The 27,907-nt window shown below is 46.8% G+C and overlaps 2 protein-coding genes across 2 annotated transcripts in view; one reads left to right on the forward strand and one right to left on the reverse strand.

Moving 5' to 3' along the window:
* TXNDC5 (thioredoxin domain containing 5) overlaps positions 1 to 8,516 on the forward strand; it is a 29,411-nt gene extending 20,895 nt beyond the window's left edge. Inside the window, exons 6-10 of the mRNA XM_030928124.1 lie at positions 517 to 603; positions 1,264 to 1,407; positions 4,131 to 4,213; positions 5,641 to 5,770; positions 6,827 to 8,516. Of these exons, the coding sequence (XP_030783984.1) occupies positions 517 to 603; positions 1,264 to 1,407; positions 4,131 to 4,213; positions 5,641 to 5,770; positions 6,827 to 6,949 (567 nt within the window). The 3' untranslated portion in view covers positions 6,950 to 8,516. The remainder of the gene's footprint in view (positions 1 to 516; positions 604 to 1,263; positions 1,408 to 4,130; positions 4,214 to 5,640; positions 5,771 to 6,826) is intronic.
* Positions 8,379 to 27,907, reverse strand: part of BMP6 (bone morphogenetic protein 6) — a 166,477-nt gene continuing 146,948 nt past the window's right edge. The window contains exons 4-7 of the mRNA XM_030928123.1: positions 27,337 to 27,534; positions 10,857 to 10,933; positions 9,926 to 10,036; positions 8,379 to 9,834 (exon numbers count right to left, since the gene is read on the reverse strand). Coding sequence (XP_030783983.1) covers positions 9,685 to 9,834; positions 9,926 to 10,036; positions 10,857 to 10,933; positions 27,337 to 27,534 — 536 coding nt within the window. The 3' untranslated portion in view covers positions 8,379 to 9,684. The remainder of the gene's footprint in view (positions 9,835 to 9,925; positions 10,037 to 10,856; positions 10,934 to 27,336; positions 27,535 to 27,907) is intronic.

The following is a 27,907-nucleotide window of genomic DNA, read 5'->3' on the forward strand; positions in this document are numbered from 1 at the left end:
AGTCTTACCTTTATTATATACCAACTACTCCTGTTTAAAATTCACTTCTTGCTCCCTCTTGATTTTAAAACCCTCTAAGCCCGAGCATGAGAGGAAATTCTAAGCTGGCATGTGAACTGGTCTGGGTCCCAGACACCAACAGCCAGGCTAACCCCTCCCACCAGCACCACCACCACCACCAAATGTCAAGCCAGGGCCCTGACTCCAGCTACCAGGTGCTGACTTTACTTGCTTGAGTTAAAGTGTTGCTTCCTAAAAATTGGCATGTTTAACTGAGCTATTAATACAATAAATCTTATCTCTAAAGTAAATCTTTCCCTTACTCCCTTTAGCTCAGGTATGCTTTAGCGTAGCTTTTAGGAACATTCTCTTCAAAAACTGCACCTTGCTGGCAGAGTTGCTACAGAATCTGGATTTTGAAAAGAATATTTGTAAAGTACAAAGCATCCAGTAGTCCCATTAGCAAGAAGGTCCATGAAGAAACTGACTGGGAAGTTGATCTGCCTTTATTCTCAGGTTGATTGTACACAGCACTATGAACTCTGCTCCGGAAACCAGGTTCGTGGCTATCCCACTCTTCTTTGGTTCCGAGATGGGAAAAAGGTACGTCTGCCCTTCTTGGTATTGAGAGTTCTTCATCTCTTAACCCCATCAGGCTGAGCTACTGAGTGGTTTAATGGGTACAGTGAATTGCCAGTCTTGATTGTTAGGGCACTGGTTTGGAGAAATACGTGTAATGGAACAAATGTCTTTCTCTTAATTGATAAGATTTGGGTTGTGGAGATAAATTCATTTGTTATACTACCTTGAAACATTTCAGTGGCCCAAGTTATCACTTAGAATAACCCAGATCTTACAGTCATAGGGTTGACTGTGCTCTGGTCATGAATATAAACCTTCAGGCCTTTGGACAGAGCTAAGGCTTGCACTTGGTCCGGTTCTGCCTCTCTCCCTCCTTCCCTGGCCGATGGTCAGCGGCTCAGAGTTCCCCATCAGCACAACAGCTCGCTGGCAGGCCTCCACCCCAGACTTCCATGATGTATAACCCCACGGAGGGAAGAGGGGCCTGTATAGTTCTCTCACCAAAGCCGAAGCATTCACTTATCCTGTCTACATTTCCATCTAAATACGAACATGCAGACTTAGCACCACAGCTAAGACATCTGGGAGATCTGACCTAGGCAAGCAGGGGTTGGAGGAAGGCTTAAGTGATTCAGAACACCTCAGTGGACTCACTCAGCAGTGTGCCCATGTCTCGGACAGGTGGATCAGTACAAGGGAAAGCGGGATTTGGAGTCACTGAGGGAGTACGTGGAGTTGCAGCTGCAGCGCACAGAGACCGGAGCCACGGAGACCGTCAAGCCCTCAGAGGCCCCGGTGCTGGCAGCCGAGCCCGAGGCTGACAAGGTGGGTGCCTGCTGGGGTCGGGATCCATGCAGGCCCATGGCCCCCGGCCCCCCACCTACCCACCCTCAGAGGGCCTTCTCAAATGCTTTGGACAAAATGACAGTTTGGGGACAGAGTCATTCTGATGGTTCGCTATAGCTGCGTTTTCAACACATATTTTTCATTGACTTTTGCATGCTTTCCGGGGTAAATGTAAACAAAAGCTTCCCTTTTAAAAACATGAAATGGATGTGAGACAAATCCCAAGACAATATTTGGTGTCAAAAATCTCTAGAGAATCCTTCCTTTCCTCTTCGTTTTAAAGGATGACTATGCTCGGCAGGTTTCTGCTGTGAAATCTTGGCTGCTGGCCCTGGGGCCCTGATTCTATTCCTGACCTTGTCCCGGGCATTTCCTTCCACCTCTGTTGTAAAGGCCCTAGAAGACCTGTAACCAAGAGGGCATCCACAGGGATCAGGCTAGTGACTGTAGATGTAACCTGCTTAGGCAGTCCTGACACACTGAGGGATTTCCTTCCTCCCCTCAGATAGTAGGAGGTTTTCGATTCGTTTATTCTGCTTTATCAAGCCCTTGTTATATCACAGGCACTATTACTAGGCCACCAGGAAATAAAAATAAGACCGGTTTCCTGCCTCTGAAGCATACAGGTCTCCGAGGCAAGCGGTGAGAAGACACACAAGCCCATGGCAGGGGGCTGGGGCAGAAATGTGTGCAGGGCTGGTTGCTAAAGAGAAGTGGAGGCAAATGGGCAAGAAGTGTCCCTAAGGAGCTGACTGATGGGATCTGTGCTGGACAGATAGGCTGGGCAGGGCTGTCGCTGAGGCACCGCACCAGCAGAGATCAGCCGGCGTTTCCGCAGGGCCAGAGCTGGGGCTGGAGGAACACAGTGGGAGACAGGTCGGGGTGTGGTGTAGGATCCCTGAGAGAGAGAGAGATGGGAGCTGGAGTTGAGAGGATGTGGGCAGCTGGCCAAGGATTACGAACTGTATCCCATATTCACAGGGAGCCCACGGAAGTTCTGTGCAGAGTGGAGTTGTAGGAAGATGACTGGCATGCACACGTGCTGGAGGTGGGAAGCTGCTCTATTAGGCCATTAAAGATGACGCGTCTCATGCTGCGGCTGTGACTGGGGGATGGTGAGGAGGAGAAAGCCAGCATAAGGAGTCCAGCCTGCTGTGCAGCGGGGAGGAGAGGGAGGGAGGGTCAGAGGCGAGTCTGCTTCCTGCATATCTGGTGGAGGACAGTACCTAGCACAGGGGCAGGGCCAGAGCTCGAGGAAAAGGGATGAGCTTGGTTTTCAAGGTGTTGATCTTCACAGCTGTCAGCTGCGTAGGTGGCAGTGTTCAGTGGCAGTTCCATCCATGAGCCTGGGGCTACAGCAGGAGGCAGTGTTCAGTGGCAGTTCCATCCATGAGCCTGGGGCTACAGCAGGAGGCTGCACTGGACGAGAGTGCCCGTGTCATCCTCTTCAGGTGGAAGCCACGCCTGAAGGCCAGGAGATGGGATTTGAAAAAAACAGTGGAGCCACCAACCCCCTTCTCACTGGGTGGGGCCATACAGGGCCTCCTCACCCCCACAGCCCCATCCCTAGTTGGACTCTTGTAGGTCAGGGATGGCCTGAGTGTTGTTTAAAAGTTGATGTTTTGGTTGAAGAAGTAAGCAGCTGGTTTTGTAGTTGTTAGGACCACATATGTTAGAGGAGTATATGTGTCATGGTGGTTACAAAGGTCATCCCAAATTGAGTATAATTATATACCATGGATGTTTTCATCACAGCACCATTTCTATTTATAATACAGTTTTCCACCATGAAGTGGGTCTTTTCAGTGCGTGCGGCGTCATGTTTCTGGACATAAAGATGGTAGTGTTCCACAATGGCCCCGCTTGGCCTCCGTCACTGACATATGTTACTCGATGCCAGACTCAAATGGAGCAGCCCTGGTACACTCAGCCACATGATAAATCATCCCATTCCTGCTCTCCAGAGAGAATCGCAGCTCCATTTTTGGAGAAACACATAGACGTCATTCTGTAAAGAACTGTCAAGGAAGAATGGCTTTAAAGCAGACTACCATGTAGCACCTTTCCCTTAAATTCTCCAGCCAGAGCTTCCATCAACATTTTTCACATTGACTTAGAACAGGCTGCTTTCCATTTGTATGTTCAATATAAAACACATATCATTGCCTGTGCTATTGTAACTCGGTTCTTTCTGTTGCGTAGAGAAGATGTCAAAAAGGGTGCTAGGAGAACAGGGTGGCCAGTGAGAAAAGCAGCTGAGGGTCAGACTTCAGTGGGTATCCTAGAGACTCCAAGCCTAGAGGTGCAGACTCAAGCGTCGGACACCCAGGGCTGCCTAGTCCACACCACAGAGCCCTGGAGCGTTGTCAGAACAGTGGCCTGGGAGTTTTCAACCTGCCTCATCCCCAAAAGACAGCCCCTGCCCCCACCACCCCCGTACAGTGTCCAGCCACCTCCTCACCGCATCTCCCAGCCTTGGGACCCAGGGACTTGTATTGATCTCTCTGCCCTTCAGAGGCTGCCAGCCTCCCTTTGTATATAGCCTATGAAATGCAGATTGTGTAGGTATTTCTTTGTGACTTTGGAGCCTGCATAACGGCATTTTCAAAAAAATTACTGATTCATGTATCTGCAATCCCAAAGCATGGCCCTGCTCAACTTTAAGGGATGTACTTGAACTGTGGCTTTTCCCTCCCTTGAAGGGCACTGTGTTGGCACTCACTGAAAATAACTTCGATGACACCATTGCAGAAGGAATAACCTTCATCAAGTTTTATGCTCCATGGTAAGTGGCTGTTTAATTAGAAACTACTTTATCCATGTGTACTAAGTCACATCATGTTTTCCAGCTCATCTGCCACCCCTCCAGACTCAATGGTGGGCACGTGTTGCATTTACATGTAGGTCATGTTGTAGGAAATAAGGAACTGTTATTATGCTCCTATATTCAAATATGTTAAACTTCAGTGGCTTTAATTATATATGGAGAATGAGGCTAATGTAAAGTTCTATCAACTTTGGAGAAAACATAAAAATTGAGGCAAATTATGATGGCCATACTCAGTTTTGTGGTATCTGCACTTTTCCAAATAAATGGACTTTTTTTTCTTTTTTTTTTTTTGGCGAAACAATGAGTGTCATGATGTAGTTTTTGCTCCTCGGTTCTTTTAAGTAGTCAGATTTCTTTTGTAGAGAAATCCAGTAGAGTCTGTTAGAGCCATGCAGTATGCTACGTAGTTTCCTGAACCTGCATGCCACATGGTCTCGGAGACCAGAGCAGAAGTGGATTGCAGATACTGTGAGATCCAGACAACCTTGGTTCTAAGACTTACCGTGAATGTCCTTTAACTCCTTTGAACCCCAGTTCCCTCAGCTGAAAAATGGGAGTAACTTTTTGTCTTCACAAATAAAACAATCCATTTGGAAAAGCAGAGTGTTTAGGACAACATTAAATTCTTTATCTAAACATGATAAAGGCGCCACTTTTCTTTTTGTTAACGCTCCACATATTCCTGGGAAACTAACCATAGGGGTAAAAAGTTAATAAGCACAGCACTCAAACGAACCGTAGTGATGCCTTTCAAATCATTTTCAACTTTTAAAAACCTAAAGCTCCATAGATCAAGTATCAAGAAAGAGGATCCCCTTTGGCTGAAGGGGAGCCATCCATACGGCAGGAGGGGGTCAGAAGAGACAAGGGAACAGAGTCAGGTAGAAGGGAGGGTTTGAACCAAACTTAGTCATGGCCTTGATGCTCACCCCAGATGGCTGAAGTACCAAGGAGGCCTTAACATGTTTCTGAAATTCTGAGACCCCAAGTGATCAAATCTAAAATGTCTTTGGCATTCAAGTGACTTTTTTAGAAATTGTGTGGCATCTGCTGTCTTCCCTGTTCCTGGTGCTTTCATAAACCAGTTAGTGCAGTTGACCATGGCATGGGAATGGTCTCAGAATCTCAACTTGCTTTCAGACTGGCTTGCTTCTGTCACGTTGTCTGAAAGTCTACCTTGGATCAACTTTTGGGTTCTTCGTTTGGGATGGGAGGAGGAGGAAGAGTGAATGTGCGCCCAGCGGGAGAATTTGGTATTTTACAAATTTCTAGGCAATTGTTGTCTGTCCCATACAGAAGAAACAGGGCTTGTCTTGGCAGCAAAGTGTAGGTGAATGATCTCGACCCAGGATTTCAACAAGCTGTCCTTTTTCTCTTCCTAGGTGTGGTCATTGTAAGAATCTGGCTCCTACTTGGGAGGAACTCTCTAGAAAGGAATTCCCTGGCCTGGCGGGGGTCAAGATCGCTGAAGTAGACTGCACTGCTGAACGGAGCATTTGCAGCAAGTACTCGGTGGGTGCTCGGATGGATGCTTATGGGAGCAGATCCCGAGGGAACTGTGCCTCAACCACGATCACTCACTCTGCCCTCATCTTCTCAACAATGTGGCTTTTATGTCCCTTTGAGTTGTTTTGAGAAGCAAAAGAGATCCTCTCTCAAAGGAAAGGCATTCTTCTCCGCCCGCTTTTTAGTTAGTATCCATGTTTCAGTGCAGGCTTTCAGGCCTTGCTGTCTGAGTATAAGGCCATGAAGTAACAGACCCCACACCATAGACTGGGGGTCTTCCCACACCACTACTCTTGATGATTGACCAGTGGTCTGTAGCCTTCGCCATAAATACCCGAGCCGCTCATTTTTCACACATAAGCCAGCATTCCAAAATGCAGGGGCTGAATCTCACAATCATTTCCACATACCCTCCTTTCTGAAAGGGCCATGCCAGCAAGTCGGTCCTGGGGTTAACTACTGCCTTCATTCCAAGCTGTTAGCACAATCTGATGGCCTGGAAGATTTGTCATTTTTATTTCTCCTTTTGTGTTATTCAGACACTCTTGGAGCCTTTTAGATGGAGAATAGACGTAACCCAGACATAGTTTCCTTATCATTAAAAGATACCAGTTGTTTCTTGTGCCCTAAAATTCTTAGAAACGAGTGGCAACTGAAAAATGTATCCTCAAGAGGATCTTGCTCTCATGGTCTGGTCTGCAGACCACCAGGGCATCGCAAGGGAGGTCGTTGGAAATGCAGACTCCCAGGCCTGCTGAATCCAAATCTGCATCTTCACCAGATCCGCAGGTGATTGTGGGCACAGTAAAGACTGAAAGGGTCTACTTTAGGGTAAAATCGTTCCTTTGATGCTGATCTTTAATGATGTCATTTTGAATTCGGAAGTGCCCCACGGCTTTGCTTTCTAAAGTCTGCTCCTCTTTTAATGGAATATATACCTTTAAAAATTAGCCACAGAATTTTCCAGCCACAACAGTAGGACTGTATCTGGTTTTATTTAGGAAGCAATTTGTATGTGATCTGGACCGCTGGTTTGCAAACTTTTTTCTTTTTTGGTTTAAGGTACGAGGCTACCCCACATTGTTGCTTTTCCGAGGAGGGAAGAAAGTCAGCGAGCACAGTGGAGGCAGAGACCTTGACTCGTTACACCGCTTTGTCCTGGGCCAAGCGAAAGACGAACTCTAGAAACGCAGTTGGAAGTCACCTCTCCTGCCCGGCTCCTGCACCCCGCATTTAGGAGTTCAGTCTCACAGAGGCCACTGGGTTCCCGGTGGTGGCTGTTCAGAAAGCAGAACATACTAAGCGTGTGGTATCTTCTTTGTGTGTGTGTGTTCCAAGCCAACACACTCTACAGATTCTTTATTAAGTTTCTCCAAGTAAATGTGTAACTCATGGTCACTGTGTAAACTAAATATTTTCAGTGGCGATATATCCCCTTTGACCTTCTCTTGATGAAATTTAAATGGTTTCCTTTGAGACTGAAATAGAGTTGAGGGAAATCAAATTGCTGGACTATTTTTGGCTCCTGAGTTGAGTGATTTTGGTGAAAGAAAGCACATCCAAAGCATAGTTTAACTGCCCACGAATTCTGGAAAGGTGGCCTTGTGGCAGTATTGCTGTTCCTCTGATCTTAAGGTCACAGTTGACTCAGTACTGTGGTTGGTCTGTAGCATGGAGCAGATTTAAATGCAAAACCCCACACCTCTGGAAGATACCTTCATGGCCACTGCTGGAGCTTCTGTTTCTGTGAATACTTCTCTCAATGTGAGAGGTTAGCCATAATGAAAGCAGCATTACTTCTGACTGTGCCTGAGTAAGAGAATGCTGATGCCATAACTTTACGTGTCCATACTTGTCAAATCAGTTACTGTTCAGGGATCCTTCTGTTTCTCATGGGGTGAAACGTTTCTTTAGTTCATCATGTTAACACGAAGCCAGAGTCCACATGAACTGTAAGATTGTATGTCTTCCTTAGAAAGGGTAGGCATGGAAAATTCCACAAGGAGTTAGTTGTATTTGTCACCTGGGGCGACAAGACCAGACGGGCTTTCCCAGGCCTGGGTGTCCAGGGAGGCTCTGCAGCCCTGTTGAAGTGTCCTAACTAGCGTTTCGGATTCTGTTCCTCAGTAGTCCTTTTAGAGGCTTGCTATACTTGGTCTGCTTCAAGGAGGTCGACCTTCTCATGTATGAAGAATGGGATGCATTTGAGCTCAAGACCAAAGACAGATGTCAGCGGGACTGCTCTGGCCCTGTTGTGCACGGCTGTGGCAGCTGTTGAGGCCAGTGTCCTCTAACTCATGCTACCCTTATGATTAAATGCTTTTACTGTCTCCTTCAGGAATAAGCACTTACAAGACTAAGCTCTAAGAGAGGTGTTTGTCCTTTTACCATCGAGCTACTTCCCATAATAACCACTTTGCGTCCAACACCCTTCACCCACCTCCCACACGCAAGGGGATGTGGATACTTGGCCCAAAGTAACTGGTGGTAGGAATCTTAGAAACAAGACCACGTATACTGTCTGAGGCAGAAGATAACAGCAGCATCTCAACCAACCTCTGCCTTAAAGGAAATCTTTATTAATCATGTGTGGTTCACAGATAATTCTTTTTTTAAAAAACCCAACCTCCTAGAGAAGCACAACTGTCAAGAGTGGCTTCAGCTTTGCATCACGAGTCCTGTATTCCAAGAAAATCAAAGTGGTACAATTTGTTTGTTTACACTATGATACTTTCTAAATAAACTCTTTTTTAAAAAAAGTCTGGTCTTTCCTTCAATGTTACAGCAAAACATATAAAATAGACAATAAATTATAGTTTATATTTACAAAAAAAGCTGTAAGTGCAAACGGTTGTAGATTATAAATGTATTATTTAATCAGTTTAGTATGAAATTGCCTTCCCAGTACATGATTGTGAAAAAGACATTTAGAAAATATTCTAAAATTTGATCTGAGCCTCACTTTCTACAAAGGAAATCATGATTTCAGTTCATAAACAGCACTCTTATCCCCCTATCGCTATTTTAAGCTGGGCACCCTCATTTTATTTTCTTTGTCGGTTCTAACCTGTGGCATGGTATGCTGTATAGTAAACAGGCAGAGAACCGCTTTACTGAAATAGATATTAGAGCCGGCAGTCCAGAAGTTAATGTGCTGGTCAAAGAACCGTTCTGATAAAGAAGACGTGCAGCATTGCCTTCACGTGTTACACACCCCTTGCAGCCTCACCTCGGAGTGTGATCAGTCTACTTTTGGTACTAGCAAGGAGTATAGCAAATGGAGGATTGCGGTGTAGAAATGGTATGTTTTGGCAGAAATAAGTATATATTCACACCAACAAAACTCCAGCATGAACATATAACAGCAATGACTGAGACAAAGGCGCCCCATGGAGCCCTGGCTGTGGCCTGGGCTGTGGGCCATGTATGAAATGGAACTTCCTGGGAATGAAATCTGAACAGAGGCGTTCCCCCAACTTCCCCAATTTCTGTTCTCTGTAAAATCTACCTTTGATAGACAGTACTGAACCAGCTGATACTTTAACCAAGAATACATTTAACTCCTTTGAGATTATTTTCCCTATTTACTAACACCCCAAATAGCTTGATCTACAGCTAAAACTAATTTTGGTGGGTTTTGGGGGGAGGAGGGGAGGAAGAGCTTCACGGTTGTTTCTGCGGTTACCAGACTTTACAGACATCCAAACTCAGCTTGCTACAGACCAACAACTACTCACGTCATTTACCAAGTGAGCAAATTATTAATGAGGTCCTTTAAAATCTTCTTGGGTAATAAGGCACTGGCATGAGAGAGTTTCCAAGTCTCCTCGTCCCACCTCCAGCTGTGCTGCTGTGTTTTTAAGGCAGATGTAATCTAGGAATCCAAGGCAGACTGTGTGTCCCCAGCATCTGGTTTCGAGTTAGTGGCATCCACAAGCTCTTACAACCATATTCCTGTATTTTTTCAGAATGACATTGGAGTTGTCATCAAAGTAAAGAACCGAGATGGCATTTAGTTTAGTTGGTGCACAGCACGGTTTGGGGACATACTCAGGGTTCATCAGGTGAACCTGTTCCAAAACAGAAGGGGAGAAAGGTACCTTAGAAATGACACCTGGTCTCAGCTTACTCCCACTTAGAAAACAGTCTCCGAAAGCTCACCAAGGTCTGCACGATCGCGTGGTTGGTTGCATTCATGTGTGCGTTGAGTGGGAAGGAGCATTCCCCATCACAGTAATTGGCAGCGTAGCCCTTGGGTGCAATGATCCAGTCCTTGATTTCATGCAAAGGAAGCAAGAAACGATTAGCATGCACTTCTCACACTATTTGTGCTTTTCAGGAATGCTGAAAAATACCTTTTCACATTGGACAGGCAAGGAGACAGATGCAGGAAGGCTTAGGAATTTGATTGGCAATGCTGGGAAGTGAACCTGGTCGATCTGACCCCAGAGCCCTCGCTCCTTGCAGAGGCCCACAGGGCCTCAGCTGCTACCTGGAAGCGTGTAGGTTGCCAGCAATATGTGCTTGGACCCAGGACAGCCCCTCCAGGAGCCCACGGTGCTCCTGTGGAAGTAGTGCCACTTGCATATGGAAGCTATCTTTTATTGCTCACCACCTATGATGAAAGTTGCTGCCTTCCTTACAAACTAGTGGTGGCTCTCAGGTATGGGGCAAACGTGTGCGCTTCTGCATCGTTTGGGTGAGCCAGTTTTGTAGCCATTGGAGAAGTTAACCATCAGTTAATTTTTTTTCCAACCCTGTCTCAATTAAAATTCGTTTAAATGCCCAAATAAATATATGTCCTATGGGCTTTGAAAGGATGAGGTAAGAGTATTGGGAAATGTGGCTACTGATTTTTGAGGGATCACAGAGCTCAGGCACCCTAGGAAGGTGTTGGAGCGCTTGGTCCCCACAGGCTCAGCTTCCTCTGCCTCACTCCAGGAGCCTGAGCGTTTGGGAGGGCTCCTCAGGACTTCCATGGAAGGAAGCAGCTCGGCCTTCAAGCTCTGGGTGTTTGGTGATGGCTGCCACCATTCAGATGAGAGTAAACTGCTGAGAAAGGACCTTTGTCCTCCATGTCTGGAGAACTCACCTGCCATCCCAGGTCTTGGAAACTCACATACAGCTCATGCTTCCTGCAAGCTGTTTTCAATTCATTGCTGTTGTAATCTGTTGGAAGAGATCAAAAGACACACTCACCAACTCATTAATTCCTTCAAAGAGAGTCTGCCACATGCCAGGCGCCGTACTGGGCTCAGGACAGCCTCCTAGACACAAGTGTGGCCACCCAACAGCTACATCAGGTTCCCGACTGTTGGCTTGAATGTCTTATGGAGTCTGTTTTGTCTACCCTGGGGTCAGTACTGGGCACAGGGTGACTTGGACACCTTTAAGAAACAGAGGTATGTTGTGAGCCCTGCTGCATGCAAGGCCTATGGAGAACTGGGCCAACTTGCCCGGTACACCCCGGAGGCGCCTGACTGGAAAGGCATCACATTCACATGATCAGACAATCGTACTAGGCAGGATCTGCTGCCGTCCAAACAGGGACCATTTTGAAGCCGCACAGGAGTTTTAAAGACAGCTGCCAGGCCAGGAGAGTATCCTGAAGGAAGAGTAATGATGGAGTGGGGCCTAACCAGAAGAGGGAGAGGGAGACACCGTGCAGGGGCAATGCTCTCTCTGGCTGTACTCCCACCTCACTGCCAGGGTTGAGCCCTTGTGTGCTAATGCAATAATACTAAGCCAGTGGTTCCTCATGAGACTGCTGAAGTGCACATGCCCACCCTGTGCAGCACAGGAACCGCTAGCCTGGCTTAACTCATTCACCAGCAAGAGCACTGGGAGGGCCCCGATTCACTGAGACCCACTGGAGTGATTCTTATGTGACATGCCTTCTGCCTGGCACCACGGCAAATAGAAGGTAAGTCAGACATGGCTTCCCTTCTCCAAGAACTTAGTGAACAAAGGGGTGGTGCGAAACAGACACCAAATAACTCCAATACAAACCAGAACATGGATGCTACGGGCAAAGGCCATAGCAAATATCACATAGGCAAGGGCCATAGGCGAATGTCCCTTCAGAGAAGGGACAGTTCAGAGTGGGAGTGAGAGGAAGAGAGAGGAGTTCTGCTGGAATGGATTTAAGGATGTGTCAAGCACGGTCCGATGAGATAAAGCTGGAGAAATTAATGGCCTAGGCTGCCAACCACGATGCTTCGGACTTCCCACTAGCAGCTCAAAGTGAGCCTTTGCAGGCTTTTGAGCTGGAGAGCAACATTTCGAGCTGTGATTCTAAAGGATCAATCAATCTGGAGTTGTGTTTGAGAGTTCTAGAGAGGATGGAAGGATAAAAGGCAAGGAGAAGGCTTTAGAGAAAGGTCATCTAATGTGAGATGTCAGTGGGTATAAGAGCCTAGGTCATTTGCAGGCTACCCCTTCCCTTTTCAACTACATAAGCCAATAAGTCACCTAATTGTTGAAAGCCTGTTTGAACTTGATTTTCTAACTTCTAACTCCCAGTCTTCCTGGCTCTGAAGCAGGAGAGAACATGCAAATTTTTTTTTTTTTTTTTTTGAAACAGTCTTGCTCTGTCACCTAGACTGAAGTGCAAGGGCACGATCTCGGCTCACTGCAACCTCTGCCTCTCGGGCTCAAGCAGTTCTCCTACCTCAGTCTCCTGAGTAGCTGGGACTACAGGTGTGAACCACCATGCCCAGCTAATTTTTTGTATTTTTAGTAGAGATGGGGTTTCAACACCTTGGCCAGGCTGGTCTCGAACTACTGACCTTAAGTGATCGGCTCATCTCAGCCTCCCAAAGTGCTGAGATTACAGGTGTGAGCCACCGTGCCCCACCAGATTTCATGATTTTTTAAGGAAAAGGGACAAACAGTAACTCAGGCCAGTGGCCTATACTGGGAGAAGAGACGGGCAACATTTTTAGGTGGTTTATAATTCTAAATTGATTCATCCTCTCCACCTGCCTATGTTACCCAACAGAACCACCCTGCCTGTAACTTCAAGGATCCCAGAGAAGCCCTGGAGGGAAATTTTCACCATGCAGGACAAGGACTCTCAGTAAAACACAATCAACCACTTATCACCATGAGACAGAAACTTCCTACTGGAAAGAACCCCTGAACAAAAATGAATCAACCACACAAAGTCTTGCAAGAGTATGGCTGGAATGCAAGGGAGGACCCAGAGGACCCCGGAGACTGTGGATAAGCGTTGTCTGAACTAAGCTCTAAAGGAAGAATACCAAAACAATAACAAAACTAAAAACAAACAAAAACTAGAGAAGAAAAGGAAGAATACCTAAAATAATGGAAGGAAGAAAAGGAGGACTAGAAGCCTAAAGCAAAATTATAAGGAAAAAACATGAAAAAAGAACAGGTAGATGTAAAAAGAGTCAAATAGAACTTTAAAAAACCATAATCATTGAAAATAACAATGAAATCAGATTAGATATAACTGAAAATCAGATTAAACAGGTTAAACATTAGTTGTCTAATTAACAGATTAAACAGATTACTTAGATTAGTTATACATTAAACAGATGAGCATCAAATTACACACAACTAAAGACAGAATTAAAGAATCCCACAGTATATTTGAAGAAATCTCTTCAAATCTCTTCAAATATATCACAGAGTCAAATGGCCAAAACATATGACTCTCTCTCTGTAAAGAGACATGGAAGAGAGAATGAAAAGTCCAATATATTTCTAATAGGAATTTCTGAAGACAGTAATTGGGGAATAGTAGTATTTGAAGACATAATGACTGGGAATTTTCTAGAACTAAAGAAAGGCAAACATCTTTAAGTTGAAAAGGCCCTGTGAGTTCCAAGTAGATCAGATACATTCTTACCTAGCCACATTTAGTGAAACTATATCAAACACATAAAATCTTAAAAGCAACCCAGAGATAAAAATTATTTACAAATAAACACAAATTGGATAGCAAACTTAACAAAAATGCACATTAAAAAATTAAATAATATGAAAATGATGCCATCAATCAAGAATTCCATACCCAGCTGTAGTGGATATTTACTGCTTTTGCTACCCAGCTTTCAGGAACACTTCCCACATGAGGGAATACCTAGATAGGAGGGATTCAGAGCCCCATTTCCCATGACAGATATCTCCCCTCTTTGTCCCCTAGCATCTGAAGTATGGACTCATGACTTCATTAAAGCCAATCAAATGTCTCCACCCTGCAGTATTTAACCTGAGGGAGTGACTCAAAGGTGAAATCAAGAATGGGTAGAATGGCAGCCAGTATCTAGGGTGATGACCCCATTGGTGGGATCCAAAGCACATGGTCCCATGACTAGATCTGAGCCTTGATTTCCTGAATTTAAGTCTCCAGCCTTTTTGTTGATTGGGTAAGTTCCCTGGTATCCTTGAGTTATTTTTCTCTTTCATTAGAGTCTGCTTCTACTGCGTGCAATCTAGAGCACTGTGATAGTTAATTTTGTATCAACTTGACTGGACTATGGAAAGACCACGTAGCTGATAAAACATCTTTTTCTGCAACAGGGTTTTGCTAGGTCACCCAAGCTGGAGCACAGTGGCACCATCACGGCTCACTGCAGACTTGACCTCCTGGGCTCAAGTGATCCTCCCACTCAGCCTCCCAAGCAGCTGGGACTACAGGAATGGGCCACCATAACAAGCTAATTTGTCACGTAGAGATGGGGACTCACTATGTTGCCAAGGCTGGTCTCGAACTCCTGGCCTCAAGCAAGCCTCCTGTCTTGGCCTCCCAAAGTGCTGAGATTACAGGTGTAAGCTACTGAGCCTGGCAACTGGTAAGACATTATTTTTGGGTGTGTCTGTGAAGGTACTTTTGGAAGAAATAAGTATTTGAGTCAGTAGACTGAGTAAAGTAGACCTGCCCTCACCAACACGGGCAGGTATCATCTCCTCTGTTGAGGGCCCAGAGAGAACAAAAAGACAGAGGAAGGGCAAATTCTCTTTTACTGAGCTGGGTCATTGTCTTCTCTTGCCCTGGGACATCAGAGCTCCCAGTTTCCAGGGGTTTGGACTTCAGGACTTACACCAGCAGCCCTCCCCAGTACTCAGGGCTTTGACTTCCAGCTAGGACTTATACCATTGGCTTGCCTGGTTCTCAAGCCTTTGGACTCAGATTGAATTACACCACCCGCTTTCCTCGTTCTCCAGCTTGCAGACAACAGCTCATGTGACTTCTTGGCCTCCATAATTGCCTGAGTCAATTCCCATAATAAATATCCTCATATATATATATATATATCCTGTTGATTGTTTCTCTGGAAAATTCTGACTAGTAAAAACCCCGACTAGCTAAGTTATTACTCAATAGGGCATAGAGAGTGCAGAGTGACAGTGTGCTATCTCACATAGTGTTGACAAGCTTGTCTGGATTTTTTTTTGTTTTTGTGGGTTTAAAAAAATTTTTTGAGACAGGGTATCACTCTGTTGCCCAGGCTGGAGTGCAGTGGTGTGATCATGGCTCACAGCAGCCTCCACCTCCCAGGCTCAAGTGATGCTCCCACCTCAGCCTTCCAAGTAGCTGGGTGTACATCACACACCCGGCCAATTCTTTAAATATTTTGTATAGATGGTGTTTCTCTACATTGCCTAGGCTGGTCCTGAACTCCTGGGCTCAAGTGATCTTCCTGCTTTAGCCTCCCAAAGAGCTGGGATTAGAGGTGTGAGTCACCTCACCTGGCCTTGTCTTTCTGTTAAGGTATCTTCTAAGCAAAGGAGGAGCCTCGGAGTGAGGCACGAGGCCATCTGGGGTGAGAGAATTTCCTAGAGTGTGAATGACAATGTGGAGGCCCTGAGGAAGCAGCCTGCTTCACATATTCCAGGAACAACCATGTGGTGGCTGCGACGTGTTTATTAGCAACCCACATCCTCTATCAACCTCCTGAGCACACAGCCAGACGACATTTCCCACTGCAGTTAGGTGTGGCTATGTGCCTGGATTCTGCCCATGAATGTGGGGAAGAACGGATGTGTGGTACTGCCAGGCCTGGCCCTCCTAACTACCCGCCCCCTCCTCCATCAGTCTTCCATTCACTCTTTCCTTTCCTGCCAGATGGGTGCAGCGGGGGTTCTCCTGAAGACCCCAAGGTCCTAACATCCTGCACTCTTAAAGGTGTCCTGGGTTAGATGATAAACTGCATGATCACACTACTTACAGTCTGAGTCTAAAATTTTCCCCATCCAACCTCATTCTGCTTGTGAAGTAAGCTTCCTCCAAAACACCCTCTCTGTGCTAGGGACCAAAATCTCCATGAAGCCCATCTTGGCACCATGTGGTCATGTAAAAAGCAAAGATTTCTACAAACAACTTTCTTTCCAAGGTCAAGCAGACATGGGCAGTGTGAAAATAATAAATATAGCTGGTCTTTGTCCCTAGTTCCTGGCACCAAGCTTTGACAACCCTTGGACTTTCCTGAGTGTCTTTGTTATGCTCCTGAGGCCCTAGATTGTACACGGTGAGCCCCACACACTCTCTAGGGCCTCATTAGCTTCAGGATGGGGGCTAGTTACCAAAAAAACCAAGCATAGGATTAGGGGGTTGGAACTTTAGCTTAGCCTGGCCTCTGGGGGGCTGGAGATGGAGTTCAATCATGTGGCCAATGATTCAGTTGTGCAGAGCAACTAAACCTCACATAAAAACTCTAGACAGTGAGGCTCAGTGGAGCTTCTAGGTTGGTGAACATACTGATGTTTCAAGAGGACAGTGTACCCAAAAGGGTGTGGAAACTCCAGCTACCCATGCCTATCCCCTTGACCTTGCCTAAGAGTCTCTTCATTTGGCTGGTCCTGAGTCATACCCCTTATAATAAAACTATGATTGTAAGTATAGTACTTTCTTGAGTTCTGTGAATTGTTCCAGCAAATTATCAAATGTGAAGGGCAGTCATGTGAACTCCCAAATTTGTAGGCAAGACAGACAGAAGCATGGCTGCCCTGTGGACCTCACTTGTGCCTGGTGTCTGAAATGAAAGGAGTCTCCTTGGGGACCTAGCCCTTTAACTTGGGTCTGTGGTTAAACTAACTCCAGATGGCTCTCATCAGAAGTGAACTGAGGCCAGATGTGGTGGCTCATTCCTGTAATCCCAGCACTATTGGAGGCTAAGGCAGGAAGATCGTTTGAACCCAGGAGTTTGAGATCAGCCTGGGCAATATAGACCCTCTCTCTACAAAATATAAAATTAGCTGGGCATGGTGGTGTGTGCCTGTGGTCCTGGCTATTTGGGAGGCTAAGATGGGAGGACTGTTTGAGCCCTGGAGGTTGAAGCTGCAATGAGCCCTGATTATGCCATCATACTCCAGCCTGGGTGAGAGACCAAGACCCTGTCTCAAAAAAAAAAAAAAAAAAAAAAAAAAAAAAAAAATTGGATTGAATTGTAGGACACTTAATCGGTGTTGAAGAATTGCTGGCAGAACAAAGGCAGAGACCACCACTTTATGTCTGGACTTCCAGTTTCTTTTTCTGCTGGATGGAACCAAGATGATACAGTCAAAGGGCTTTGCTTCTAACTTCACCAGCAGTTCTGGGTTTCTGTGAACCTGCTGTTGATCTGACTCTCTTCAACGCTCAACAAAGAGAACCTTCTCTGTAAGAATAGCTATTTCTTTTAGAGCCAGACACTGGCATTTTTGTTGTTAAGTAAGGATCAGGGCCAGAGAGAGGAAAGGGAGGAATTCAACTCTCCTGTTTTTCTTCCTACAGATACTCTCGGGCCATGCTTAAATTTCCTCATAATTCCATGGTAAGTGCTGGCAAAGAACGTATAAATATTTGTGAAGGTTGATGCTCCTCGGAAGACTTGTGTCTGCAACTCAGGGTCGGTACCCTGGGTTCTGCATGGAATGACACTGACACACTTTTTTTTTTCTTTTAACAGATTGACAGATTACAGAAAAAACTTCCCCCTCACTCCCACTGCCCTTGGTATTGGTTTTGATGAATGGGCTGAAGAGGGGAAATGTATGTGGTGACAATTCAACAGGAACACGGTCACTCCAGTGGGACAAAGGGAGGTAACACAGCTTTGCCCCAATGGGTTCACCAGTCAAGGGCAGGGCAGAGAAAGCAAGTGAGAGAGCTAGAGAGAGGCAACAAACCAAAAATCAGAGAAGCAGACCCAAGACAGAGGAGCCTCCCCCGCTGCTGGGACAGGAGCTCTCAGTGTGTGACTTGTGGGTGGCCTATGCCAAATACTGGGGATCATCAGGGAGCTTCTCTAAAGTGCAGAGGTCTCAGCCCAATCCCAGACCCATGAGTCAAAGTCACTGAGATCAGGCCTCTGGCTGTCCACGTGCACCTGTGACACCAGAACTGGAACTGCTGCCCTCTAGACAACAGGCTCACACACAGGTAGTGCCATTGCCCTGTTGAGACACAAAGTCTGTCTTGGGACACCAAGGCTCTCCAGCAGCCCCAGACACAGCTGCAATCAAGGCCCAGTATTGGTTCTGAGAGACATTTGCAAGGGATCTGGCTTTTTCAAAGTTGAATGCACAATGAAATCCGGTCCCCCTCGAGGGCAGGCGCTCCAGCTGCCCAAGGCGATCTTCCATCCTCAAGACAAGGCCCCAGGTGCTTATCCAGGGCAACTTGGACAAGCAGGACCCAGCCATAGGTGGGTTTGGGCAAAAAACTGTTGAGTGATCAGGTGACACAGATGACAAAATCCAACAATCATAAAAGCCCCCCAGGATGAATTCCTTCCATAAGCAGAAGGGAACTCCCAGGCCTGCTCTTACACAGGGAGAAACATTCCCCTTGCCAAAGACTTTTGAGCTTTGAATATATCAGATGTTAATTGCCTTTAGCAGCACAGGTTTCTGTCCCTTTTAATAAACTGCTTCCATAAGGAAACCTTCAGGTACACTTAGTATTAAAAAGCCCAAATCCTTCCTCTCTTCTCCAAATGAACATTACAGATATTTGAACACGGGTTTTAAGTGGAAGTTTTTTTTTTCTAGCACCAGAGTTGATTTTTAATTTGTCCTAAAGCCACTGAAGCAAAAACCATGATAAAACATTCTGCTTTCCTTTATAACCCCTCAACACACACACACACACAAAAACTATTTGTAGGAAAAAAATGGCTTTGGACATGAGATTTAAATGGGTTTCATCTCACAGTGTGGGACAGGTAAGTGGGGCCCATCATACAGGAAGCTTCTAAAACTCCCTTCGGGGATGGAGATGAACTCTAAAGATCCAAGACAGGCCGGGTGTGGTGGCTCATGCCTGTAATCCCAGCACTTTGGGAGGCCGAGGCAGGTGGATCATTTGAGGTCAGGAGTTTGAGACCAGCCTGACCAACATGATGAAACCCTGTTTCTACTAAAAATACAAAAAATTAGATGGTCATGGTGGCACGTGCCTGTAGTCCCAGCTACTCGGGAGGCTGAGGCAGGAGAATCGCTTGAACCTGGGAGGCAGAGGTTGCACTGAGCTGAGATCGTGCCACTGCACTCCAGCCTGGCAACAGAGCGAGACTTTTTTTTTTTTTTTTTTTTTAAATGATCCAAGACAGACATGCCTGTTTCCCCTAAGGAAAGTTCTTCAGCAAGAATCTCCATGATCTGTAGTGGAAAAGAAGGTGGCAGAGACAGGCACCATCCCCCTCAGAAGGAGAACAGAGTTGGGCAGAGAGGTCCCAGCTGTGGTGCCCAAAGCATGTCCTTTATGAAGCCTTCATTTTTCCAATACTTTGCCAAGGGAGGCTTGCGTGTCATTCAGGCCTTCTGCACAATGAAATCAGTGGTAGAGAAATAGGCGTTAAGTGTCCCATCCATTCCCAATGGCGGGACCGTGTGGAAGTACCTGCCGTTTTCTACCATAAGAGACCGGGGTGTTCCAATCCAGAATGCATCTTGGAATAAAGCATCCGGTCCGGCCATGGCTCTGACATCCCTCTCCCAAGCCCCAGTGCGTCTTTCATTATCTGTCATTCCTCCAGGTTACCTGGGGGCCAGTACACCTGGGAGGGGCTGGGGGCCAACTTGAAAGGAGCCATACGGAAGTGCATTTTTCTGGAGTCCAGCGGATGGATGGGAGGGAGGACACAGTGATGGAGTCTCCTTGTCCTTGAGACACAACTGAGCTTTCACATCTGAGAGTCCTGTTCTGAGGGGGCTGGTGGAGGGGCATAGCTCCCTTCCTGGGGGCCATCAGGGGTAAATGCTGCAGCTCCCAGCACACACGCCTCTGGCTGATCCCCTTTCTCTGTCCTCTAGCATCTTCCTGCCCCTGTTCCTCCTGTTGCAGGTGCACGTTCCACACAGGCTCTGCTGAGCTCCTACAGTCCGCTCAGTTCTGGTGGGGAGTTCTCATCTCAGTTGCTGGGCCTTGGCCCTGACAATCAGCTTCCTTGCTGACAGCCTCTGCTCCCTAACCTTAAGTCCTTGGCTCCCCTGTGGTGACTGAGGACACATTCTACAGGAGAAAACAAACAGGAAGGCTGTCTGGGCCCATGTGACAGTGATGGGGCAGGGCATCCTAATCATCCCCAGGCAAACCGAAAACTGCAGAGCAGCTCTCTCATCCAGCGCAGTGAGGACAGGGCACCCTTGGCCCTAACAGAAGGTGGCTAGCTGGGCTGGGACTTCCGCACAGAAGCCATGTCCCCAGGCAGCAGCACATGGACTGTACACATTGCCTATACCCCCAATGCAGGGGTCATACCCCACACTAAGGATAACATCTGGGTTACTTCCATCCAGCATCCTTTTTATCTGGCCCTCCTGAAGAGCCACGCACACAGCGAAGTGCAAAGAAGCCCACTGTTTGTTTAGCTCTGAAGCTCAATCTCTATATGCCATGATGGGCCAGTGACAGGCAGTCTTCCCTGGCAATGGAGGCCAGGAGAGTCCCACAGGTGTGAGACCCAGAGGAGAAGGCAAGGGCGCAGCCACTATCCTGACTCTCAGGCAGGCACTGTGCAGGGAGGTTGCACTGCGGGGCCACCATGCAGCTGCTGCTGAGCATGACGGGACGAGGGCGCTGCAGCAAGCCTGTGGGCTCCCAGGGCGGGTGTGCCTGAGTCACGGCAGCCAGAACCAGCCTGGGTCCCAGTGACCCTGCCTGCTGTGCTTTGCAACTTCAGTAGAGGAGGAGAGAGAAACAAAGGGCAAGACAGGGAGAAGGGGAACGAAGGCAGGAGAGAGAGAATGTCAGGGACACCACAGAAAGCAGGTGAGAAGGAGGGAGAGGGGGAGAGGTGGGCAGGGAGCTGTCTCCTCACCAGGGCTTCTGCAGAGGGGCCACTCGGGTTGCCCTGGGCTGACCCCACAGGCCCTGCCAGCTCAGCCGGGTGTCCCCACTCAGCAGGTCACACACAGCCAAGAAAATACCAGCACGGCAGGGGGCTGGACAAAGCGGCATGCTCCACATGTATTTCCCAGCTTTCCTGAGCTCAGGCTGCAGACTCTTCCCAAAGGAAACTTATTTTTTAGAGGGAATAATTCACTACTTTAATTTCCCTTCTCTCCTAGAATGACAAGGGTAGGGGCCACATAGAGGCTGTTAAAGCGGCACCTCTGTCTTCATGGGCCTGGCTGCTCTTTCCATATCTCTGGGGCCGATCTTATCCAAAGCAAGCCTCTGGCTCCCACTTTCCCAGCAGAATCAATACAGCCATTGAGGAATGCGCGGCAGGTGCCAGCTCCTTGTGTCACCGACACTATGGGAGACCCGGGACCACACTGGGGTTTTGATTTCTGGTGTCAATAATCTCCTAACAGTTGATGGGGTTGGGGTGGGGGTGGACAGTTTGATTTTCAGAGTCTAGATTTTGTTTATAACTTGGATGGTCAACACTGAGAAGCAAGAGCGAGGCCCTAATTTTTGGTTTTGCTCCAGGAGATTTTAGGATCTCATGAGGCCCCATTTAATCTGGGCGGGACTCTGGTCTCTTTTCAGCCTTTGTCTTGATTCTAAAAGAATATGGAACTGTCCTACAAAAAGACAAAGGTCTCCTTTGAAGACCTAGTTCTAACACCCTCTGTGCTCTAAGCACCTTCTATACTCTCTGCCACTTCCTAGACTGAGTCTCCTGGTCCCAGTGCCCTCCCAAGGTTGGCAATGATTGGGAACGACTTACGCATCTCACGGTACCTGCATAAGCCTCTTCTTATTGCCTTTCAGAATTGTTGCCATTTGCACATTTGCAAGGAGTGGACCTTGGGAAGAGGTAGAAGGGAACTTTCCAGTCTCTTTCACTCTTTGATAGCCATTATCCTTGAACGAGAGTTGAGCATTATAGAAGTGAAGCTGATTCTTTTTTTTTTTTTTTTGGTGATTCTAACTTTTAGATCACGATTTGCCATGCCTGTCCTCCATGTCTATGAAGAAGTAAGGTTTGATTTCATATAGGAAGCCCTGAACCAAGCCCTACTTAACCAAGACATCTGCAAGCCAAGCTGCAGGCCCTAAAACTTTAAGATCACAATGACAAATTACAATTTCCAACTTTTCTGGAGAATGATAAACTGCTAGTTTACAGTCCTGAGCCACGTCTATTCCTCCCAAGCTTTGAATGTCCGTGATGGACCAACCCAGTCAGCTCTGGCTATCCCCAACCCATGGAAGCCAATAGTGAAAGAGCGAGGACACTGTAACAATGAGACTCCCACTCTGGGCTGGATCTTCCTTGAAATGTACAGCAAAAGATTGCACAGTTATAATAAACTACTCAAACAGTTGTTTTGCAAGAGATGAATCCTGGTTACTTTATGCTGAAAGCCTACTGAATTGTTCTAACCGGGAAGCTTAAAGGACAGAAGATGTAAACTATCAAGAAGAAGGTCAGCAGAATCTCTGAATGTACTAGAGCCACATTTTCCCCCAAGGTCCTTAAAGATACATGTTTGGGTGGATGGGAAAAGGAGGGAAGGAGAACTTACTCTAAGAAATGCTGGCCGGGCACAGTGGCTCATGCATGTAATCCCAACAGTTTGGGAGGATAAGGCAAGTGGATCACTTGAGGTCAGGAGTTCAAGACAGCCTGGCCAACATGGTGAAACTCCGTCTCTACTAAAAATACAAAATTAGCCAGGAGTGGTGGTGCACACCTGTGATCCCAGCTACTTGGGAGGCTAAGGCAGGAGAATCGCTGGAACCCGGGAGGAGGAGGTTGCAGTGAGCTGAGATGGCACCATTGCACTCCAGCCTGGCCAATAAGAGTGAAACTCTGTCTCAAAAACAAACAAAAAAGAAATGCTAACAGGTGGCATTAGTGCAATGGCAGACTCATTCTAAAGGACAGACAGGGTCTCAAGAGGCTGCTGAGTCATAGACGGTTGGCAGAGCTGGTAGTGACAACACAAACATCAAGACTAAAAGCGACTACTCCAATTTCACAGGAATCATTAAAGTGCAGATGTTTCCAAACTGTCATCTATCAAAACAAAGACCAATTCTGCATCACAGCAGCAGCAGCAGAGCAGACTTTAGACTTACTGGCTGACTTGAAATTGCATTAGCTATACCGTCTCAAGAGAGGTCTTGGAAAGATCCTGGAAAATTAGCCAAATGAAAATTTAGAATCACCCAGTGGAACTTCAAGGCCATTTGTTTATGGACCTTATCATGGATTGGCCAAGTGGTATCACAGTCCCCCAGAAGATAAAATAGTGAACTCCACGTGAGAGCTCCCATAAAAGAGGGTGAATGATAGCAAGTAGAAGGAGACCACCAAACTGGAGCTACAGAACCTGAGGACAGGTGTTATAAGAGCAGCAGGCTGGTAAGAAATGGAGGCTGAAAAGGAATTGGTAGATTGGTTAAAATCCCCAACGAGGCAAGGACAGCTAGGACCAGGACTAGTCAAACATGTGTAAAAACAATAAATGATACCATGCAGAGGCTATCCAAGCCCCCGGAGAAGTGTAACAGAGCCAACATCCAGCCTTCCTTTAGAGCAGCCAGCTGCAGAGAAGCAAGGGCGAGTGAAAGCCATCCAGGGAGACGTCGATCCAAACCACTATCCAGTGCACACGTTTGGAAAGTCCAGCTTGAAAGCCAAGTACAAATGTTCGAGTAGATTTTGGTGGGTGGTGGGGCTCCTGAACTCTCCCCCGTTGTGCACTAGTCTTGCTGTCTCAGGCATAGACAGCTCAATTCCAAAAATAGCCTCTTATTTCCTTGCCATGTTTCGCCCTGATGACAGGCAATTTGATGAATGAATGCTAACTTCTTTACCCAGATGTAGGATGATCCCTGGTGGGCTGCTGCTGGTGGTGGTTGTTTTGGAGGAGAACTAGCAATTCCCTGGGAGCATGCCATGGAAGAAGAGGGCAGCAGAGACAAAGAAATCTTTTCCTTCCACCTTCCAAAAGATTGACAAGCAGCAAGTCTGCCTGCAGTCACGCCAGAGTACACCACTTTTCTGTTACTGTAACATCTCTCCCTGGTTCATGAAGGCCCAGCAACATCTGGCCTCACAGAGACCCCGAGGGAGAGGAAAACCAGACAGCCCATCTCTCCAGGTAGCAGGCCATCTCTCTGGAAATCTTTTCTGGCAGATGAATCTCTTCCTCAGCATGTCTACTCCCATTAATGGAAGAATAAATAAGGAGGAAAGAGCCAAAACATAAAGAAGCGCTTCGGTGGGCCAGACACGAGCAATTTCCCAGATCACTTAGAGGATCTTCGAAGAGAATGAGAAGGAGGGAGCATCCTTCGGCGTCATTCTTTCTTGGGAGCCTTTCAATAGGTGAGGCCAGAGAGATTTGGTAAGAACCCTTTTGCCTTTGGATTGTTGAAAGGGACAAAACAAATTTGGAAGTACTGGCTTGGGAGGTGGGCAGTCGGGGAGACCAAGGGAAAAACAGAGACACTTGCACCTATTACCAATTAGATCAACTTCAATATCCATATTTAATTTAAACTCATCAAATTGAAAAAAAAAAAGTTGAAAGGGACTTGGAAAATAATAATTGGTTGATATTGCTAAAATCAAAATCAGACACAACATCTTTCCTCAATTTAAAAACATTAGTGTGTGCATTGGGTGGGGGGGATGCTGAATAAAATCAAGTGAAATTTTGATTTTAAAAAGCAATCAACATTTCAAGAGATGCCTCTATGTCTGAGGTCCCAATACCAAATTGACCACAGTTCATTAATAAATTGAAGCCTACCATTGGCAGACTTCATCATCATAGCCCGAAGGAAAACACGGAGATTATTAACTCTATTCAGCAGGCTGCCTCTGAAGTGAATCAAGGAAAGCAAGTATTTCTTCTCTTTTTCAAAAACCCCAACCCTGACTGTTTCTAGTGGTGAATACAGAACACCCGTGCTGTGAGCGATGCTTCCAAAAACACCAGGATGACAAGAAGCAAAATGTCACATCACACTGGGTGGTGGATCCTCAAGCTCCACATCCAAGTTACTGGTGAAAGAGACAGTTTACTGAAGTCAGAACCCAAGATGGAGACACTGCTTCCCAAAGAAGAAATCAGTGCTTTGGGAAGCTGCATTAACTTTGGCCACCAAAATGACATTTCCGTACAATTACCTGGAAGAATTAATGCATCCTCCAGATTGTTTTACTTCTTTTCCAGGGATCCCAACATATACCCTGAGAACCTCCTTCCTACAATGGCATATAAATAATCTTTGAGTGCTATAATGAGCCAGATTTTGATGCTTTTCATTTAATTCCAGCAACTCTGCAAGGCATTCATCACCCCCATCTTACAGGTGAGTAAACGGAAGCTGAACAGGTCAAATGTGTCCAAAATCACAGGGTAGCAACGAGGGAAACAAGTTCTCTGCAAATCCCACTGCCAATCTTCACCTTTATGGTTGATTCTCAAGCTATTTAAACAGCCAAAGGACCCCAGAACTCAGAACCTGCCAGCACCTGCACTAGACTCAGAAGTGTCAGGTTTCCGTTCGATCCTCACTAGCTATGGGACTGGTTGTGGGGAGGGAACATCCACTCTCCCTTCTTCTGGGCTTCCATGGGTGGATTTCCATGCCACTTCCTAAAAACGCATTGAGGAGAACTTTTTTTTTTTTTTTTTTTTTTTTTTTTTTGCGATGGAGTCTCGCTCTGTCGCTCAGGCTGGAGTGCAGTGGCAAGATCTTGGCTCACTGCAACCTCCGCCTCCTGGGTTCAAGTGATTCTCCTGCTTCAGCCTCCTGAGTAGCTGGGATTACAGGTACATGCCACCATGCCCAGCTAATTTTTTTAGTAGAGATGGGTTTCATCATGTTGGCCAGGCTGGTCTCGAACTCCCAACCTCAAGTGATCTGCCTGCCTCAGCCTCCCAAAGTGCAAGGATTATAGCCATAAGCCACTGCACCCAGCCAGGGAGAACATTTCTGAAGGACCACTCAGCTGACACTCAGGCAGTAGAGCTGGTTTCTCTCTCTTGCCCTTTGAATGTGTCTGTTCTGAGCAGAACTCACCTTATTCCGTAGCTCCAGGATGAGCACACAGTTCAGGTCTGGCCAATCAGAGCACTCCCCACCCCGCAGTGTGCTTCAGGGTAAGGGACGCAACCCCAGCCAAGCCAACCGGATTGTGCCCCGGATTTCTACTGAAGAAGGGCTCTGTCTGAGGTTGAGGTTGCCAAGGGTAACAAAATCTTGGAACCACTGGTTGCCTTCCTGGCCACCATATAGAGATAGTTTTACTAGGAATTCCACCAACAAAGAAAAATAGAAAAACAGAAAAAGAGAGAGATTCCTGATATCATCTGAGCCCATGGATCCAGCCATGCCTAAAGACAGAACCCCTGGCCAGGCACGGTGGCTCACATCTGTAATCCCAGCACTTTGGAAGGCTTAGACGGGTGGATCACGAGGTCAGGAGATCGAGACCATCCTGTTCAACATGGTGAAACTCCGTCTCTATTAAAAACACAAAAAATTAGCCAGGCATGGTGGCAGGCGCCTGTAGTCCCAGCTACTCGAGAGGCTGAGGCAGGAGAATGGTGTGAACCCGGGAGGTGGAGCTTGCAGTGAGCTGTGATCATGCCACTGCACTCCAGTCTAGGTGACAGGGCGAGAATCCATCTCAAAAAAAAAAAAAAAAAAAAGATAGAACCCCTGAACCTCTTCATTAAATGAGCCAATGAAATCCATCCTAGGGGGCTGAGTTGATCTTCCTTCCCTTCTAGCCAAGAGCACTGACACATACAAGTTCATATTACACAAGTGTACCAAGTTTGCTTGCACATCATAACCCCCCAGCATAACGCAACTAGAAAAAGGAAACTAGGTGCTCCCAGGGTTTTGATAGGAATTTTAAAAAGAGTTGGAGAAATGTAACCAAACAGAAAGATGCTTGTCTGGATCAACAGGCAGTCATGAGGCCTGCAGCCTGGGTCTTCAGGTAACAAGTGTTCCACACTGAGGGCCCTCACAACAAACGTAGATGTTCTGTGACTGTACAAGGTACCATCATGCATATGACGCCTACCTGCCTTTGGATTTGCTGTGCAGAAGCTGCTCAGCATCTGAAACTGTGGACACAACTTTTGTTCTGAGGCCAAGAAGGCTTTCTGGAAATACAGGCTCCCCACAAACCCACCTGAAGCACTGGAGACCCGCGCCACGTCCTGGGACTGGGTAGAGCGATTACGACTCTGTTGTCGGCGCCGGCCAGAGGCTGACCTGGTGGTGCGCACGTGGACCTCACTCACTTTGAAGAAAGCCACCATGAAGGGCTGCTTGTCGTAAGGGCCGTCTCTGCCCACCAGGCCTGCGGCTCGGGGGTGGATGTGGACTCCTTTAAGGCAAATCAAAGCATGCATCTCTTTATTCCACAGAAACTTATTCCTGTAGCTACAACAGTTAACGGATACTTCCTAGTTTCCCAAGTGCTAATAATTAAGAATGAGTGTGAAGAAGAAATCATGTATCCCCAAACCTTGGTTGGCACCCATGGGATGGTACCTTTTGGCAGAATCAAAGCACTCCTTTCCAAGTTTCAGAATCACATGAAGGAGTGGCGTGAACTCCTGGGCTCTCCTGTTTCTGCTAGATTATGCATCTGCCCTCCTTGCTGGACAGATCAGCAGTGGGGACCTCAGGCTGCTGGCTCTGATGCTGCAGGAGGAGCGGGTACTGCAAACCTGTTCATCTGTCAGGATTTAAACAGA

This window comes from Rhinopithecus roxellana, chromosome 4 (genome assembly GCF_007565055.1).
Source record: "Rhinopithecus roxellana isolate Shanxi Qingling chromosome 4, ASM756505v1, whole genome shotgun sequence".
Classification (NCBI taxonomy): domain Eukaryota; kingdom Metazoa; phylum Chordata; class Mammalia; order Primates; family Cercopithecidae; genus Rhinopithecus; species Rhinopithecus roxellana.